This window comes from Rousettus aegyptiacus, unplaced genomic scaffold (assembly GCF_014176215.1).
Source record: "Rousettus aegyptiacus isolate mRouAeg1 unplaced genomic scaffold, mRouAeg1.p scaffold_m13_p_7, whole genome shotgun sequence".
Lineage (NCBI taxonomy): Eukaryota > Metazoa > Chordata > Mammalia > Chiroptera > Pteropodidae > Rousettus > Rousettus aegyptiacus.
The window spans coordinates 69,755,100-69,773,797 of NW_023416310.1; the positions used below are offsets into that span (position 1 = coordinate 69,755,100).

Consider the following 18,698-nt stretch of genomic DNA (forward strand, 5'->3'; position numbering starts at 1 on the left):
GTCCCAGCCAACACCAGGTGACAGGCCTGGCCCATATCCCCCGGGGACAGGGGCACTCCTAGCTGGAAAGGCGAGTCCCGGTGGCCTGAGCCTCCTGGTCAGGGCAGGTGGGGTCCCCGGAACCCTGCCCCCCATCCAGAAAGTGTGCCTGTTCCCCCTCTTCCCCTGGCTGTCCTCACACAGGTCTGCAGTGCCTGATGGGGGGCTGGGGTAAGGGGGTACAGCACACTCAATGGCCCAGAGCACCAACTACGCAGCAAGATGGATCTGAAACCAGAAAACTCTTTATTGCAAAGGTACAAAAGCGTCACAGCAGAGATGTACAGCAATAAATTAGGTGGTGGCCGTGGGGACGGGGCGGGCGCAGGGCACGCGCCATAAGAACCAGGGCCACCACGTGGGTCTCGTCTCAATAATTTATACCATGACGAAAGCAGCACAAAAATAAATATTGAAATGAAATGCTGAGTGGCCGGAGGCGAGGGAGACCCGGGTGGGCGCACACCCAGGGGCCCCGCCGGCCGGGAAAGGCCAGGGGCCGCCTGCGCACACCCAGGGGCCCCGCCGCCCGGGAAAGGCCAGGGGCCGCCTTCTCCGAGAAGGACACGTGCTCTGAGGCACAGGGGACAGGAAAACGAGCCCACGCTACAGAAGGGCCTTGCCGCTTCTCTTAAATAAAAACATCCATATATTAAATCGTGACAGTGAAATCCCAATGATCTGAAAGGAACAGAAAGCACGGGGGGACGTGCCCGTCTGCCGTGGCCCCGGTCCCCGAGGGGTGTGGGGGACGGCACAGACCACAGCCCTCCAGCCACGGGAGCACCCGCAGCCTGGGGCCGAGGGGCCCATGGCCAACGCTCGCCCACCCGTGTCCCTCAGGACAGGGTGGTCTGGGGCCCAGTGCAGCCACCAGTGGGGCACCTGCCAGACCCCAGGCCCAGGGGCCCAGCCATCGGCGGGGGCTGCGGGCACCGGGGCGGTGGGCGCCCGGCCTCCCTCTGTGGAGCTGCGAGCTGGCCGGCGAAGACGCGGGCCACCTGCCACGCCGGCTGCCAGGCTGCAGGGCTGCCCTGATGCACAGTGTCAAACAGGAAGGGAAGGTACAAAACCTGTACGGTGAAGTGTGAATATAGTTTATATATATATATACTTCTCTCTCTTAAATATCCCCCAGTCCCTACTGACATCCAATGTGGATTACCAACCTTGGCCATGGCCTCGAGAGCTGCCTCTTCCCTGGCGGGCCTCCGCTCGTGAGGACCCCGCCCCAGACTGTCACCTTCCCCCAGGACAGGGCACCGCATGGCAGTGCCGCTGTCCGGAGACCCAGTCATCTGTGCCCACTGCTGCCAAGAGACAGAGCAGCAGGCCGGAGGAGGCGCTTGGGGCTGCCGGCCCCTCCTCCTGGCGCTGCAGGGCCTGGCGGGGGCCTTCGTAGCTCGCTGGGGGTCTTGGAGGGGGGCCAGAGCCCGGCAGCCATGGGCCAGTGGTGGGCCTGGCTTGCAGCTCACTGGGCATCTTCGCGGGAGGGGCACGAAAGGGCAGGCCACAGCTGGACACGCAAACCCCTGCAGCAGCTCTCGGGAGGAAGCCCCAGCAAAGGCCACCAAGGCTATTGGTGGCTCCAAGCACCCCAAAAAGCAGGTGGCGGTTCTGAGCGATGATTAAGCACCAAGGTTGCAGAGTCCCCTGTTCACTCTGCCGACAGGTCATCCGGGTGCCCCCGAGGCTGGTCCCCAGACCCCCCTGCCCCCCCACTCCTCCCCAACCCCGACCTGTCATCTGGCTCTCCCATCCCCTCCAGCAGCAGGACCGGGCTGCTGCCCAGCGCCACCGCTGCTTGTGGGCGATGGCCGGCTGCGGCCTGCCCCTCGCAGGGCCCACCTGCCCCCCTCCTGCCGCTCCCTGTGCTGGGCCCCCGCCCCCCACGCGCTGGCTCCACCCTGGGCGCCCACCTCCCATCACCCCAACACACAGGCAACTCGCGGCTCTCCACATGGACCCCCAGCCGAGGGGCACCGTGACTCGGGCCGCCGCCGCCCGCTGCTGCTGGTGCGGCATGGGGGCAGGCGGCCTTCCCGCACCCCCTCCCCGGCCGGGCTCCGGGGAGGCCAGCAGCGCCGAGCTGCGGACTGACACCGGGGACAAGGGGCTCCTGCTGGGGCGCCGCACGCAGTCGGGGCGGTGAGGGACCCGGCGCTGGCTGGCGGCACCGCGGGGGACAGATGCCCGGCGCGCGCTGGCGGGCTGCCCGAGGGAGGCGTGGGACACGGCGTCACAGCCGCTGGGCCGCCAGGCCAGGCCCCGTCTGAGGACGACCCCTGCGCACAGCCCGGCCCCCGGCGCGACCCGGACCCCTGAGGGCAGGCGGCCGGGGAGGGCGTGCGGCGCCCAGGCTCAGGAGACCCCACTCCTCAGCCGGCACCCGCCCCGGCACGGCCCCGGGTGGCGCGGCGTCTGTCCCCATGGGAGCCCCTGGCCAGCCCGGGGGCCGCGCGCCCGGCCCCGGGCACTAGGAGGCGGCCGAGAAGGGCACGGAGGGGGACTTGACGATGGTGATGACGCTGGTGGTGGCCACCTTGCTGGGCGCGACGGGCCCGCGGGCCACGGTCCGGGCGAAGGCCTGCAGGGCCTCGTACTTGGCGCGCAGCGCGTCCAGCTCCCGCCGCATGCCCGCGTTCTCCGCCGCCAGCTTCTCCACCTCGCGCTGCAGCGCCACGCGCTGCCGCTCCAGCTCCTCCTTCTGCGTCACGCGCTTGATGCGGCAGCTGGCCGCGTAGCCGCGGTTCTTGAGCGTGCGGCGCCGCTGCTTCAGCCGGGCCACCTCCTCCCGCGACAGGCCGCGCAGGTGCTGGTTCAGCTCCCGCACCGACATGGACACCAGGTCATCGTCGCCCAGCGCCGGGCCGTTCTCGCCTGCCTCCTTCTTGACCTGCGGGGACACCGGGTGTGGGCCGGGGGGCGGCCTGGTGTCCGGCTGGCCCGCCCCGCTCGGTCCCAGTGGGGCCACTTGCCATCACGCACACGGTGGCAGTAGTCCAGGCCAGTCCCGGAGGGGGGACCGTGGGCTACGCCGGCCACGCTCTGCGAGGCTGCGGCCCACGTGTGCCGCCCGGGGACCCGCAGTGCCCGCTCGGGACCGACACAGGCAGCGGAGTGACAGGAAGGCGGGGCAGCCTGCCCGGGGACGCACGCCGTGTGGGCAGGGCTTGGAGTTGCACAGTCCACAGTGGACGGAGCTTCCCGCTCTGCTCCTGAGACCAGAGGCGAGGGCACGCTCCCGCCTCAGAAGCTGAGGGACGGTCGGAGCCGGGCCGAGCGGCCCACCCCAGCCGCGGGCGCCCACCCCACCCTCCAAGGCGTCTCCTGAGGCCACCACCCGACTCCCTCGCCACCCCTCTCAGCGACACTGCCAGCAGCCGACGACCCCCGGCCTGCGGCACACGGCACGGCGTCCTCACGCTCTGGGGGGCTGCCAAGAAGGGACGGGGCAGAGGTGGGGTCTGCCTGCTCCCACCCCCGCTTACCTTCAATGTCTTGTTCGGTTTGGGATTAGTCGTCATAACCTGGGCACAGTCACCCGGACAGAACTGCTTGGAAATTGTAACTAGAAAATCACAGAACACAAAGACGAGTGTGGTTAGGTCCTGCCAGGCTGGGGACAGGGTGTGCTGCCATCCCAAGTGACCCGACGCAGGTCCCCCAGCGCAGAGACTCCAAAGGCTCAGTTCCTCTTCCCTGCAACCCGGTCACAGCGCCCCAAAGCAGGCGGGCCCCGGCCCACCCTGACGGGCTCCCCTAGGGCGGGCACTGTGGCCGGGCCTGGGCCTCTGCCAAGGGGTCCCAGGTGGACACCCAGCCACGGTCCCCACTCCAGCATCAGCCCAAGTGTGGCCGACCCACCTCGACCAAGCACCCCCCGGCCTCTGCCTAAAGCACCGGCGCTGTGGGGTACACCCAGGGGAGCAGCCGTAGCTCCCCATCGACGCAGCCTCCAGGCTCAGATGTCTGCACCTGTGAGGCAGGAGGCCACGTTTGAGGGCCAAAGTGCATACAGCACGGGCCCTCCGAAACAGCTGGCCCTGGCACCTGCCCTGGAGAGAGCCCCCTCGCCCCGACCGGCCTGCCTCTCCCAGGGGAAGGGCCCTTTGGGGAGCCCCGACCTTGCCAGGCTCACCCCGATGAGGGGCGGGCGGAGCCCCGCGCTCCTGGCCCCACCCTCCCGGTCGGCCTACCTCTGCCAAGGGCACTGCAGCTGTGACATCACCGCCTCCACCTGGGCTGCCCCAAGGCCATGACCTGAGGCCCAAAGGGGGGGCAGGAGCTCCCGAGGCCAGCCGGGGACCGGGGCAGGGCGGTGGGAGCCGCCGCCTGGCGAGCCCAGCGACTGTCGACTGTCTGGCGGGAGCCGTCCCCGCCGCCCGCCCTCCTCGCATTCGCGTCTGCATTGTGTCACACGCTCTAATCATTCATGAAAAAGCCAGCCAAAGCATCCCAAGCATGATTCCCCTCTGATAGTTGCCATGGCGACCTTGGGAAGTAGCCAACCTCTGATGGTCGTCATGGAAACAGAGAAGCCCACAGCAACAATGGCTTTGGGCCCATGGTGCAGCCGTCGCAGGTTGTGGGACGGTAAACGAACCCCTGGGAGGGGAATGGGCGCCCGACTCGCTGGCACGCCGCGGCCCCAGCCTGCGGGGTCACGGCCCACCCGACGTTCCAGACGCCCGGCGAGGTGAGGGGAGCAGAGCGCGCGTCAGAGACACGCACCGGGGCGGGGCCTCGCGCCCCAGGCGCTGAGCTCCCTGAAGCCTCCATCCCGGGAGGGGGAGACTCAGCCCGTGGGTGGTCTCCACCTGGCCCACCCCTGCCCGCAACCCCAGGACCCTGCTGGAGCACCGCCTGGACCCTGTGCCCGCTGGAGACGCCTCCCTGGGCCCACCCCCCATCACCAGAGGCTGCGAGTGGACAGAGGGTCTCAGCACCCGAGCCCGAGAACCCGCCGCCCCCGCACTGTGCCCATTCTCCTGGGTGCTAAGCCAGGGCCGGCTCCGGGGAACTCCGGACCCCTCTGCACCCCTCAGGAGGCTACACGCGTGTGCCCGGGATGGACAGGCAGCATGTCCGGGGCAATTCTAGCGCAGGGTGAGGGCTGATTCCCCATGTGGCTTGACCCCAGCATCTGGGGAGCACCCAACGAGTGCCCCAGGGACCCACCCCGCTCCGGGGCTAGGGTCAAGGCATGCTGGAGAAGCCACCAGGAAAAGCCGGCGGAGGCCACAAGAGCCATGAGAAACTTTTCCACGTCAGGGAGGAGGGGCTGCGGGTGCCATTCCAGCAAGCCGGGCAGGGACGGCAGTGCACGAGGCCTGGCCGCCAGGCATAGCTGTGCGGTGAGTCACCAGCTGTTTACAGAGCAAAGGCTCACATTCCCACAGACCGAGGCCCCGCCCACCTGCGGGACCGCGCTGCTGGCCGGCGAGCGACAGGAAGGCGCTGGGTGGCGGACCAAGGGCCTCGCACAGACCCCACCAGACGGGCACTGCCCCTAGAGCCAGCTCGGCCGGGCCCCCGGCCTCAGGCGGGGGTCAGGGCCAGCGCACCTCCTTTGGGGACCTGTGTGGCATGCATCCGTGGTGGGATACTGGGTAACCAGGACACCCCCAGGACTGGGCCCCGGCTTGCTCAGGCCCCCTGCCATGCAGGCCCCAGGAGGGTTCGTCCTCACCACACCCATCGGAACAGGGTCCCTGGGCTCAGCCCATCTCGCCCATCTCCCTGGGCTCCTGGGGGCCAGGACCCCAGGTGAGGAGCCGGGCAGATACGGAGAGAGCTGCCTGGGGGGCCCCTGCGAGCTGGGGTCCGAGGACGGCGACTCCTCCCTGTACCAGGGTGCCACCATGGGGTCTCACCAGGGCCCGTCTTCAGGTGTCGACCTGCACTTCAAGGACAGTATCGTGAGGTGGCGGTGCTCACCTGGAGATCGCGCTGGGGATGACTAAATAAACCTTCTCTCTGAGCATCTTAATCCCCTTCCAAAAAGAGAGGGGGCCAGAACCAAGGGGCCCCAGGCTCCCGTCCACCTTCCTACGGCCTCGGCTGGGCCAAGCAGGTGGAGCCCTGACTTGGGGCTCTGCCGTCGGCCCCCGGGGCTTCAGGGGAGCAGCGACGAAGGGGAGATGGGGAGGAGCAGACAACACCCAGGCTCTGTGCTCACACGTGACCCCATGGTCTCGGGCCCACCGGCGCTCGGCTGCTGCCCACTCTGCTGAGCCTCCAAGGGCTGCAAGATGCGGCCGTCCTTCCCCACCCTGGCAGCAGGTGGCGGCCCAGAGGCAGGGTGCAGGGTGCAGGTCCCGGCCTGCACCCAGCGCCGGCTTCATGCCCCTCCTGTGAACTCAGCAGGTGGAACGGAGCTGTTACCTCTGCCTGAATGTCGAATGCACATTGGCAGAATGACCACCTGCTCTTGGAAGGTGGCCGGGAGAAGCGCTCTGTGCCGTGAGGCAGTCTGTGACACACTGGCTTTCAAACAACCGTCCTAAACTGGCACTGGTAACCCCTGAGCCTCAGTGACCTCAGCGGCCCGCGGGGCACACGGGAGTAACTGCCGAGACTCGGGGTGGCGGGGGCGGGCACGTGTGGGCTCAGAGGCCCCCGGTGGCCCGTGCCCCTTACCCCGCCGCCAGCACCGCAACGCCCCTCCAGCAGCTGCCCTGCACCCACTGACGAACAAAGCTCGGCCACGCAGGCCGGGACACCGGGCCGGCAGGCCTGCTGCCGCTGCGTGGCCCCGCACCCGCCAGCGCTCGCTGCTGACCCAGAACGTTGTGCGGTCAGCACCCATCACTCCAAACACCTTTTAGGCAACTATTTTTCTAACTGAAGGGGCTGGTTTTCAACCCAAAGGCAGAAGCATCATTCTGATGTGCAGCCAAGTGAGGCTAACAGGAAACATCTCGAAGGAAGAGGGAAGGCAGCAGCGGCCCGGGAGCCGGCTCCAGCGACTGCGCGGCTCGGAGCGAACGAGGGAGCTGGCAGCCCTCCGCTCTGGCCCGTAAGAACAGGACAGGGCTGCTTTGCCTGAACGGCCAGGGCATCCTGGAGGCCAGGGCAGGGAGCCCTGGGTCCATGGTCCAGCACTGGCCCTCCAGGAGGCAGGTGAGCCAGGACCGCAGACCCCTCCCGGGTCACTTTTCACTTTCCGGCTCCCAGCAGAGATTGACTGCTTGCCCACTGCGGGGACACAGCTCTCCCAGGTGTGCTCTGGCCCTCACTGGGCTGGATGCAGTGAGGTTCAAGGCCACAGGGAAGGCTTTCTCCATCAACAGCGCCAGGTGGCTGATGGGAGCAGACCCCCGCTCAACCAGCCCTCGGTCCAGACAACAGCAGAAAAGGTGGTTTTACAGTTCCAAAGGACTTCACAGTTCTTGCCTAGATTAAACAATTAGCTGCCAAGGCTAGACGCGGAGCCTCATGCAGACGGGAAGCCGAGCCGGGCGCTCGGCGTGGGTGGGCTCCCAAGCCGCTGCTCCTGATCTGTGCGGAGGTGCCGCGGGCTGACGGCGAGCACCCCTGAGCCCCCTTCCCCAGGCGTCGGTCTAGAATGAGCGGGCAGAGGCGGGAGAAAGACCAGCGAGGGGGGAAGGGTCTCCGTCCCAGGGGAGCGGGCCCTGACCACGGGCCACAGAGCAGCCAGATGCATCCCGACCTCTGTTCTGAAGCGGCCAGGGACCTCTTCTGAAGTGACCCCAAACCAAATGCCCCTGCTAGTTGCTGGCCACACTATACAGTGGGGCTGCCACAGTAGACACTTGTCAAACGAGCACATCACCAGACCAAAAGCCCTTCCCAGAGCCAGGGGCTCCCACTGCCCTGCCCACTCCAGACGCCAGGCGCTGACCGGCCGCCCCAGCTCCCCTTGTGTAGGGTGCGTCCCACAGTGCCTCCTGGGCACCCCACCAGCCCGGCCCACACCCAGCTTGCAGGCTGGCCCTGGCTGGCTGCCCTCCGGCAAGACATGACTGTCTACCGGGCTTGGAGGACGTCTGGTCACCTTGCCTTTGCAGTTCGAGGAAGCTGTGTCATCCTGGCCACATCCAGAGGTGACTCAGGCAGCTGCCGAGCTGATAACAGGCTGAACGCCACACCCCTCGGCCAGCACTGCCCTGGCCCCTCGCTCCCACCGCCCAGCTTCAGGCAGGGCCTGCTCCCCTTGCACTTCTGGGGGGCCCCCTGCCTCTGGGGGGCCCTGTCCTCTCCTCAGCTCACTCCAGGCCACCCAGGGCTTCATTGGCCCAATCCTCACGTCCAGCCAGGTAGGTCCCCCGGGAAACCTGACAGCCCGCATGCTCAGGAGACCCCTCCTCCCGCACCTCCGGCTCAGGTGGTGGCCCCACCATGTTATTCACCCGGAGTCACCCCAGGGCCCCTCCTCTCACGCCGCATCCACCCGCTGGCCCTGGCTCGCCAGCCTCGGCCCGAGCGTGCCGGCTCCAGCCCAGCAGCACCGCCTCGGCTCAGGCCCCCGCTTCTTCCATCGGGACTCTTGTCTAGGTCCCCAAATGCGGCCCCCACGGGCAGGCAGAGGGACCCCCACTCCCTGGCCCCACTGCACTCCAGGCCTCCAGCTCTGGCTCCTTAGAGCACCCCCAAATCTGCGCTGGGCTCCTCCCCATCTCCCCATCGCCCCTAACCTTCGCTTCACCAGAAAGCCCCCTCCTGCCCCCCCGGGGTAGGCAACACCCTCCCCTGCGCACACGTCCTGGGCTGCGCCCCGCACCAGGTCCCAACCCTCTGTCCAAGGCCTACCTCCCTGCTTGAATGGACAGCAGGGGTCACCCCCACCTACCCCTGCCCCCCCCCCGCCCCCGCCAGGCAGGAAGGTGTGCTACATAACAGATGTGCGGGCCCTGAGGGGTCACTGTCTCTCCAACCCCCTTGCCCGGGCACCCAGACAGGCAGCCACACCTGACCCCGGCCCTGCCGCCAGGGGCCGGCAGGGAAGCCCGCACTCGGGACGCCACACCCGGCCTCTCATGCAAGGCGGGTGTGTGACCTGGTGCCCACCCCCACCTGCCCTAAGACCCTACAGCTTTAAAGTGACACTTTCAACTTCCTGACCCTGTAAGAAAGAGGAAGCATGACGAGTGTGTGACTTATGAAAAGCAAAAGTAAATGCCAGAGCAACGGTCCCCCGCGGATGGAGAGCGGGGTGAGTCACTGTTTATGCTCTGAGGGGCAGCCACACAGGGCGCTGCAGCTGGCCGCGCGCCACTCCCCGAGCGGGCCAGACCGAAATCCAGAAAGTCCAGCCCAGAAACCTTTAGACTCGGGAACAGCCAGGCCACAGGCAGGACTTCTCCCAGGTGGCTGGGGCTGCGAACACCTCCCCCGCCACCTATGGCGGGGCCCAGAGCACACAAACGGCGCCGCACGGCCGCAGCCCCGGCCTGGACGAGCGAGCCCCACACTCAGCAAGAGCCCATCTCCCCCGGCGGCCTTGGTCAACTCCCATTTTAGCAACCGCCTTCATAGGGGCGACTCTGAACTTGGACTCCAGCTGCATTCACGCGCGAAGGCCAACACGCTCCTGGGAGAGGCCCAGCTCTGTCTGCAGCTAATAAACGCTTTATTTCAGAATAATGAGAGCCTCGTGTGAAGGTATAAAAGCAGACTCCCTCCACCTAGCTCCAACTCGAAGCTCCAGCCGGGTTACCAGGGGAGGGAAGTGCTTGTAAAGCTGGCCAGTTACCCACAATGCAACAGGTGGCAGGTGTGCCCCGCCCACACGCACAGCCCACCACCCACTTCCCAGACCCCTCCCACTCGCTTAGACTAGTATTTTAAAATCTCCGTTTCGCCTGAACGCGTCGGGCTTGGCGCTAGGCTCCAGAGGAGGTACACAGCGCACACTGCACTTCGCTGAGGTACCTGCTCGGTGGTCGCTGTAACAGCAAAACCTCTTCAATGCCAATAAAGGGGGCGGGGAGGTTGGGCAGCCCAGCCACCCGCGGGAACCTGCTGACTCTATCACCCCGTGTTGGGCGTGCACCTGGTCAACTGCTGAATGAATTGTTAGGAGGACGATCCCATTCCTGCCTGGGCTGCAAGAGCTGTGTGGAGGTAAACAGGCGCGGAGTCGCTACCGCCGGGCGGGCGCGCACCCGCAGCGGACCCGCCCCCGCCCGCCACGAAGCCCGCCGGGGTCGCGCTGGGGAGACTCCTCACTGCGGGGGTGAGACTCCTTGGGAGACAGGGCAAGGCGTTAGCTTCTCCTCGGAGTCGCCAGCCCCGTCCCCTCCCCTCCCATCCCCGGCTCCAGAGAAGGTGTGGAAGCAGACTGACACGTTACCTGTGTCCTAAACTCAGCAGAGGCTCAGAAGAACCCGCATTTGGAGTTAGAAAAGACCCCCATTCACAGCCGAGGAAAATGACGCGCGGGCGTTGGGGTTGCGGAGAAGTTACACTTGCGCCCCGACCCCGTCCCCACCTAAAACTTCCCCATCAAGACGCCCCCCGCCCCAGGGTCCCCTGACGGGTCAGCTGCTCAGATCTTGGCCTCGGTCAGCGACCCCTCCGCTCCTCTCCCCCCACCCCGAACGGTGAGATCCCTGCCACGGTCACCGCGGGAGGGGCTGTGGGGTCGGCCGGAGAGCACGCCGGAGCAGCGGAAGCGCCCAGGTGCCTGAGACCGAGCGGCCCGTGCGACCGCGCGCTCCCGGCACGTGGCCATTTATTTTCGCCCCCGCCTTCCCGCCTCGGACAAGGTCTCCTCGGGCTAAAGGCAGACAGGCGGGGAGGAAGAGGGAGCCGGGACACGCGGGCAACCCCGCCCGGCCTCCCCTGAGCGCCCATCTCCGGGCTTCGGCACGGGGCGGGGGGCGCGCTCCCCGGCGCCGAAAAGGAAGGAAACCTGGTCTAAAGGGCGGGACGAAACCCCCGCCCGCGCGGCGTGCTCAGGCAGCACACCTGACCGCAGGTGCGCGGGGCCAGGCGGAGGGCTCGGGGTCCCGCCCAACTTTGCCAGGGGTCCCAGGCTGCCGCGACCCCACGGCTGGCGGCCCCCGCCGCGCCCCGCACGGGGCCCGCGGCCCGCCAGGCCCCGCCCGGCTGCCCCTCACCTGGTGTCGCGCGGGGGGCGCGGGCGCGCGGCGGCTCCTCGCGGGCACGCGCTCTCCTCGCGCTCACTCTCGCGCTGCGCCTGGGCCGCCGCCTCCGCCGCGCGCTCCGGCTCCGACTTCGCGAAGAACAACAAGTCCCCCCCGCCGCCCGCCGCCAGCGCGCCCGCCCGCCCGGCTCCCCAGCATCTGACACCGCTTCCGGGATCGGCGTCGGGCGCGTCACCTCGCCCCGCCCCCAGCGCGCCACCGCCCCGCCCACCGCGCCCCGCCCGTCGCGCGGCCCCGCCCCGCCCGAGGCCCCGCCCCTGCGGGCCCCGCCCCCCGCGGACCCGCGCGAAGCCGGCCGGGGGTGCCCCTCCGGAGCCCGCGGAGTGGCGCCCGTGGGAGCCGGTCCGCCGCTGCTCCAGCGCCCGGGGAGCCGCGCCCGTGCCCAGCTGTGCGCACGGCCGGCAGCATGCACCTGTGCTGCAGGTGTCGTCGCGCGCCCCACGTGCTGCGGGCCCGGCGCGCAGTGAGCCCCCCACGTGGTGCAGGCGTCACCCCCTTTTCCCCTGGGCGCATGCACACTCTTTGGGCTCCGTCTGAGGTAGGAGGGGCCGGCTCATGTCTGGACCCCGCATTCCCATTACCCTCAGCCTCCTCAGCCTCAGGAGACGCTGTCGTCTCCAGTGTTGGCTCTGGGACAAGTCTCCAGACATTCATTACAAGCAGGTCACAGGGTCAAGTGGTTTCACCACAAGAGATGGACCAGACGCACGCAGGGGCACAGAGTTCCTTGCCTGGGGCCAGGCTGCCCCACCTTCCAGGATAGGGTGCCTGGGGACTGACCCCTCCTGAAGTGACCCCCCGTCTGTCTTTGGATTTCCCATTTTGACCAACAAATGGGTAAAGAGGACCATTTCCCCTCTGCAGGAAAGCCAATGCGTAACACGTCGACAAGTGGCTTTGACGTACAGCTTCAGTGCCCGTGGCTCCAAGACCCCAGGACCTGGGCAGTCCCTTCTGCAGCCCCACGACAGTGGCCATGGAGAGGCCCAGAGTGGTGGCCTGGCTTCCGATCAGGGCCGGGCCCTGGGAGGGGGTGCAACCTCCCCGTCACAAGTGGAGGACCAAGCTGGTGAGGTGACCGGTCTAAAGCTTCAAGGCCAGGCCCGTGTGGGCATTCGGATGGGCAGCTGGGCCGCTTGCCGGTTTCTGGACCCCGCTGTCAGGTTTAATGACCACCTCCATGAAGCCACATGTCTGACCATGAGTACAGAGGGAGGGAAGCCCGCCCAGGTTCCCGGAGTGGCCACAGGCCTCCCATGGGCTCGGTGCGACTGCCCAGGGGCTTCTGCCGGCTCAGGTGCCTTCCCGTGTGCCTTGGGGAACAGACGGGCGAAGGTGCCAAGCAGTTTGTGGGTCTTCCACACTCACTTAGCACCACACTCGGGTTTCGGGGAGCAGGCGTGGCTTCTCACCGTGGACAGCAGAGCCCGCCTTCTGCCAGCCTCTGGCTCACTGACACCCACTGTGGGTTTGCTGCCAGCAGACGCAGGGGCAGTGGAGCCAGGGTCCCACCTCTACAGGCTGTTTTCAGAGCGATCTGCCCCAGGACTGGAGGGGCAGTCCCCTTTCTCCTGCCAACCCCGGCGGTCCTCGGGTGCAGAGCTCCCGCTGGACCTTGGTGGCCCTGCATGATGTAGTTTCCCAGGGGTGCTCCGTTTTCCTAACTCCATAGCATTGTCCCGCGTTAACTTTGGGGTGCGAAGGGGGTGCACTCACCAGTCTCAGCAGGACGTTGAGGACGCAGAGTGGGGGGTGCAGGTCATACTTGTGGTGTGACCTTGCGGGGGGGTCTCTTAATTTGTTTCCTCAACTTTAAAATGGAATGAAGATGGAGTCTTTAATAAATGATATTGGGGCAACATGATAATCATTTAGAAGAAGACAGAGTTGAGTCGGTCCAGTTTATCCACACCGTACACCTGCATAACACATTTCGAGGTACAGCAAAGATTTAATGTTCTTAAAAAGAAACCATCAAGTGACAAAAAAAAGTTCTGGAAATGGATAGCAGTAACAGTTGTATGACGATATGAGTGTACTTGATGGCAGTGGACACTTAAAAATTATTAAAATGGCAAATTTCATGTTATGTTTTACCACAAAAAGTAAATGTTAAAAACTTGTAATTGAACATGAGTGATTTCCTTTAAAACTTTGAGAGGGAAAAGGTTTTTCTCGTCATGATTAAAAATCCAGACACCATCAACAAAAAAATCTTAAGGCAAAGATCAGCATAAGCCCAGTCTAGGAAAAAATGCCTGCAGCCCAGATGACGAAGGTCTGTCTCCCCAACGCGCCCAGATCACGAAGGTCTGTCTCCCCAACATGCCGAGCGCTGCTCCTAGAAATACGAGGGAAAAAAACAAAAAGAAGCAAAGGCCGTGAACAGCTGCTTCGCAGGAGGAGGAACCCAAGCGACAAACATGGGCAAAGGTGTTCGTGACGCGAGAAAGGCACATTAAAGTGTCACCGCGGTTCTGTTTCTCATCTGCAGAATCCAAAAGTGGGAGCACTCCCTGAGAGGGCAAGGCTTGGGGGCAGGGTCCCCCAGACACACGCTGCTGGTCGCAAGCAGCTTCTGCCATACGCACACGTCGGGCCCTACTGTCGCCGGACCCAGCAACCCACTTCTAGAAACCCGTGCCGCAGACACTCCAGTCCACGCGCGAGGCTGGGGGTGCACGAGGCTTCGCACCGCGCGTCGGAACCACACAGGGGTCCTCATTAAGAGCCCAGCGAGACCTTGGGGCACCGCAGGGCGGCCTCTGTGCAGCTGTTACAGGGGTGTAACGGCCCTTGTGCGCTGACACGGAGGACTTCCGCGTGCCATAAGCGACAGCGAGGGGCAGGACTGGGTGCCTAGTGGGTTCTGGGGGTGGTGGGCTGGCGGACGGGGCCGCCTCCAGTGGCGGGGCTGGGTGGGTGGGAGCAGTGAGGCCGCAGATGGGAGGGGAGAGGCGGGGACCAGCCCCAGCCCCGAGGGGCAGCTGGCCTCCCTGAGGAGCCCCCCGCAGTCATTGCCCCCAGGGTCCCCACAAACACCCCCAGGGGCCCGGACCCCAGAAAGGCGCAGGGTTGGGAGGTGGGACGGCCAGACTTGGGGACATCCTGCCTCATGCTCCCCCATGGGCAGGCAAGTACCGCTGCCTTGTAGCTGAGGGGGCCTGTGCGCCCGGCGCCCAGGTAGGGTGGCCTTCGCAGAGGAACCGATGGTGCACGCTGTCCCTTGTCGCCCTGTCCTGGTTGGGCCCCTGAGGGCGAGGAGCAAGCCCGGGACAGAGAAGCGCCTGCCAGTGGCCGCAGCCCTGCCCCGAGGCCACGGCCAGGCCCCTGCAGGCTGGGTCTTCTGACAGGAGGTGGCTGATGGTCACAGGGAGGTTTTGGGGGGACAGTGGGGAGCCTCTGTCTGCTCACCCCCACCTGGCTTCTGGGGTGAAGGAGGTGATCCACTTAGCATGGGTCATGAAGCCAACAGTCTTGAAAGAGCCTTTCAACTCCAGCAGAGGGGGAGGGCCGGCCTCACACTTCAAATCTCTGGGGGCCGGGGGCGCAGAGGCAGGAAGCAGAACCAGCTCACAGATGCCCTCTGTCCCCTCTGCCCGGGTCCAGCTGTGCCGCCCCGGGTAGGTCGGCCGCGGCCCCTGGCCCGTCTCCGCGTCCCTCGGCTGGCGGTAGGGTTGGTCGAAGCTCTCAGATGGATACTGTCGCTGCTGCTGCTGGCGTCCTCGGTCTTCGTACTTGCTATTAAGTAAGAAAGTTGATTTCCATTCACAGCTTGAGAGCAATTTGGTGAAGATTCCTGGAAAAAAAAGTGCTTCTCCCTGGGCCACAGGGCAGCAGCCCCCTCTGCAGAAAATCTCCCCAGGCAAAGCCCCTGCTGCTCCCCTTGGCGGAGAGGCGGTGCGCGGCAGCCACTCCCGCCTGGTGCCACAGCCCTCACACTGCTCCGTTTCCAGGTGGGCCCTGAGACCCAGGGAATGGCAAAGTCATAGCTCAAGGCCACCACCTCCCGCTCAGAGTCTCTCATTCCTTTCTTTAAGGGCCAGTGGCCAAACCCTTGTGAACTGAAAGACGGTGGGCCAGGTGAGCGTGGCCCAAGGCCACCCCCCTGCACCTGGACACTCGCCAGGTGCCTCTGGCCAGGTGGCTATGTTCCCTGCAAACAAACAGCCACCCCTGCCTGTGGGGCCTAGAGGCTTCTCGGGCTGTCGTCACCCAACCCAGAATCTGCCCTCGGGAAATGCAAGTCATGCTGTGACAGCCACCTTCCCCCAGCCCCAAACGCAATAGTAGCTGCGAATTTTGAGCTGCTTTTGTGGGCTGGACACTGGGTCGGGCACTCACTCGGCCTGCGGCCTGCGTCGGACGCCTCCGAGGCCCCCAGCAGGAGGGTGCTGTCACCTCCCAGTTGAGGAGGCCGACACAGGCCTGGAGACTTGTCTGCAGGTGAGACCAGGCGCAAGGCCTGCGCACGCGTAATCTCCCCAAGCAGAAACAACCCACGTGTCCACCAACGCGAGGGTGGGGCTCGCTTCTGGATTACCTGTGGTCGGCGGCTGGCCAACAGCCAGGTCATGACTGCGGCTCGCTGTCTCTTCCAGAGATGCTTGTGACAAGATCTTCCCACTAGGAGGTGGACGTGTGTGGCCACGAACCTGGCCAGACCTTTGTGACAGCCTCTCGGCGGCCGCTTCCTCCCAACACAGAGTGATCGACACTCCGACACCAGCCGGGCGTCCCACGGTTCAACCCCGAGCACTAGCACAGACCCTACGGGCGGCTCAGTCCCACGAGACCGTCCCCACAACTTGCAAGTCCGGGGGCCCCAGGCTACCCACGCTTCTGCCTGGCTGAGTACAAATTCAGGGTTCCCATGACCCCTACTTCAGGTTCAGTAATTCACAGTAATGAAACAAACCACGGAACTCGGGAAAGCATCACACTCGGGACGTAAGTCAGGCGCCTGTGGACGGACCAGAGGCCGTGGCACAAGGGTAGGCGGTGACGGTGACGAGGGCGCCAGCGTCATGCCCTGCCCCCCTTCAGCACATGGTCCCCACACAGGACGCTGTCTGAGGCTCTCCTTCCAGGGTTTCCTCGCAAGCTTCAGAACGGGCACGGCCAATCAAACCCCGGGCCGCGGGTGATGAGCTCAGCCTCCGGCCCCCTCCCGAGGTCAGCGGTTGGCTCCTCTGGGGTGACGAGCCCATCGTGAGGGGGTTAGCGTCTCGGGTGTGGGCGAGAGGCCCCTGTCACCCTGTCACTGAGGGCATCCCCGGGGTTTTAGGAGGTCTGTGCCAGGAGCCGGGACAGGGACCGTCGGCACCTCCTCACTGTGTCCTGCTGCTCAGAGCTGCAGCTTCCGCCTGGCCCCGTCCCCCCACCTCCTGCCCCGGGGAGCCAGCGCCACGCTGGGAAGGAGCCCAGGTCACACGTAGGAGGTTTCGCGGCGGACAGGGACGTCGCGGAGCACCCGGCCCAGCCCCCCCATCCGCACCTGTGCAACCGATCCCCCCACAAGGACCGCCCGGCCGAGCCCACCCGCCCAGACTGCAGGAGGTGACAGCACAGGGCCCCGTGAATGGTGTCCTCGTGGACGACGGGGACGTGTGTGACGACTGGGCAGCGGACACCCGGAAACGCGAGGCTCCTCGCCCTCGCCCGCCGTCCCTCCGCCCGCCACCGTCGCCCGGACCGGCCCAGCAGGCACAGTGGTCCCCGCATGATTCCTGAGCCAAAGGTCAGGACCCAGACACTGTGTGAAAAAATGCCAGTGGGGCCCGTGGTCACGACGCTGGGATTGCTGGGGTGGTTATCTCTTCTAAGACGCGTGCGGGAGAGCATTTTTCTAAATTCAGACGTAGTACATGTTCCGCAGGAAGCTAGGACGAGCTCACACGAGGAAACGGGACCCTCCATAGCTCCGCCCCAAACGGTGCTGGGGACATTTTGCTGGTGTGTGGGGTCAGGGAGCCAGGCGAGGCGAAGTGAGCACTGCCCTGATCACTGTCCCTGTGCCCTGGCACCCCCCCTCCGCCCCCTGGGGACAGAGGAGGCAGTGCTGCGGAGGGGCTGGGACCCAGGTCCTTGTCACTCGCCTCCAGGAAATGCAGAGCCTGGGAGGAGGGCTCACCCCCCTTCCACGCCAGCTGCTGTTCCTGTGCCCACCGGCCCTTGGCCTCGGCACTCCTGTGCCCACTGTAGCTGATGGTCACAGGTGCTCCTGCCACGGAAACAGGGAGAGCCATGCCGCAGCGATACCTGGGATTTGGGGGATGCGCGGCTGGGAGTGTGGAGTGGGGGGTGGGAGCCCCTACCCCGCAGTTCCGACGCCCCTTGCACGGGGTCTCAAACGGAGCTCCCCAGAGCCCCGGGTCCCTCGGAGGTGGGCTGGGAAACCGCGGTTGGGGCCGCGTTTCCTTCTTCCGCTTTTGCGCCGGGGAGCCCAGAGTGGGCCCTGCACTCGGTCCCCGGGTGGGTGCAGCCCAGCCTGGGAGACAGGCTGACCCTAACTGAGCAGAAGGGGAAACTGAGGCCCGGGGCGGGTGACCCAGCCCAAGGTGCAGCTGCCGAGGGACGGACCGTCTCCGGCGCCACAGGGGCTTTGCTTTGTCCCGGGGGCCGGAGGGCCGTCCCGGCTCCACCCCCAAACGTTTGAGACCCCGGAGGGCTCAGAGCCGGGGGGCGGGGCAAGACCGCGGAGCCCTGCCGAGCGGCGTCCCCGCCCCTGCTGGCTGCGCCGCCCCGCCGGCCTCCTCCGGGACGCATTTCCTCGTGAGCGGCAGGCCTATTTTCAGACAATTGTTGGAAAGCGTGTCCGCCCCCGGCCAGCGCTTCCGCCGGCCCGGCTGCCAGGGCTGCCCAGCCGTGTCTCGGGGATCCAGCCCGGGAAGGCTCCGGGCCTGTGCCGCGGGGCGCCGGCCCGCCCCGCGCGTCGCGGCCTGAGAAGTCGGGGCGCTCCCGCAGCAGCACCTCCTGTCCAGGTCCCAGCGGTGACCCCGCACAAGACTGCTCATCAGCGAGGAGACCCTAGAAACCTCTGCCCGAGCGTGGACGGGTCTCCGGGTCCCCCAGCCCAGGAAGGGGCATCTGAGTCCTCATAACCGCTGACTCACGGCTTTGAAACTGTCACTGGCCGATGGGGCTTCCAGCACGGCGAAGCAGTTTCTAAATTTAGGGCACAAAGTAGTTGGGGGATGAAGGGCCCCCGAGGCACCGGCGGTCACTCCCTAGAGTCCCACATCTCACACTGCCGCCCCCGCCCCCGTCAGCGCTGGGAAGCACCAGGCATGGACTGGGCCAGGGACACCTGACCTGGCAGGGGACCTGGACGCGGGGAGACACTGCCCAGGTCTGAGCCCTGCCCTGGGGCCCAGGCCACACAGACCTGGGCGGCTGCCTGGCCCAGGGGCAGACGGACCTGCGGGCCTCGCCTGTCTCCCCTGGGGGGTGGTGCGGTGACAAGTCCTTGCTCACTCTGTACACCCCGCCCCCCCACTCCACCCCAGTCTGCCCTCTGCTGCA

At 66.1% G+C, this 18,698-nt stretch overlaps 2 protein-coding genes across 4 annotated transcripts; one reads left to right on the top strand and one right to left on the bottom strand.

The window, feature by feature from the left end:
- Positions 1–266: 266 nt before the first annotated feature.
- On the bottom strand, positions 267–11,288 carry MAFK (MAF bZIP transcription factor K). Of its 3 annotated transcripts, none has more exons than XM_016119107.2 (3): positions 11,127–11,288; positions 3,531–3,610; positions 267–2,935 (listed from the first exon to the last, which is right to left on the bottom strand). In XM_016119107.2, exons 2-3 carry the CDS (start codon positions 3,564–3,566, stop codon positions 2,516–2,518), a joined length of 456 nt encoding a protein of 151 aa, XP_015974593.1. In that variant the 5' UTR covers positions 3,567–3,610; positions 11,127–11,288; the 3' UTR covers positions 267–2,515. The 3 variants fall into 3 exon arrangements, with proteins under 3 accessions (XP_015974593.1, XP_015974594.1, XP_015974595.1); XM_016119108.2 differs by lacking the exon at positions 11,127–11,288 and adding an exon at positions 4,239–8,742; XM_016119109.2 differs by lacking the exon at positions 11,127–11,288 and adding an exon at positions 3,907–4,018.
- On the top strand, positions 9,883–13,297 carry LOC118605238. The gene is made up of 2 exons (XM_036224560.1): positions 9,883–10,128; positions 12,039–13,297. Exons 1-2 carry the CDS (start codon positions 9,973–9,975, stop codon positions 12,804–12,806), a joined length of 924 nt encoding a protein of 307 aa, XP_036080453.1. The 5' UTR covers positions 9,883–9,972; the 3' UTR covers positions 12,807–13,297.
- The last annotated feature ends 5,401 nt before the right edge of the window (positions 13,298–18,698 follow it).

Excerpts from the sequence above, each read along its gene's own strand:
- MAFK (XM_016119107.2), bottom strand. The coding sequence starts at position 3,566 with ATGACGACTAATCCCAAACCGAACAAGACATTGAAG. Across the intron at positions 2,936-3,530 it reads AACCGAACAAGACATTGAAG|GTCAAGAAGGAGGCAGGCGA; the intron begins GTAAGCGGGGGT and ends GTGTCCCCGCAG.
- LOC118605238 (XM_036224560.1), top strand. The coding sequence starts at position 9,973 with ATGCCAATAAAGGGGGCGGGGAGGTTGGGCAGCCCAGCCACCCGCGGG. Across the intron at positions 10,129-12,038 it reads GCTGCAAGAGCTGTGTGGAG|GAAAGCCAATGCGTAACACG; the intron begins GTAAACAGGCGC and ends TCCCCTCTGCAG.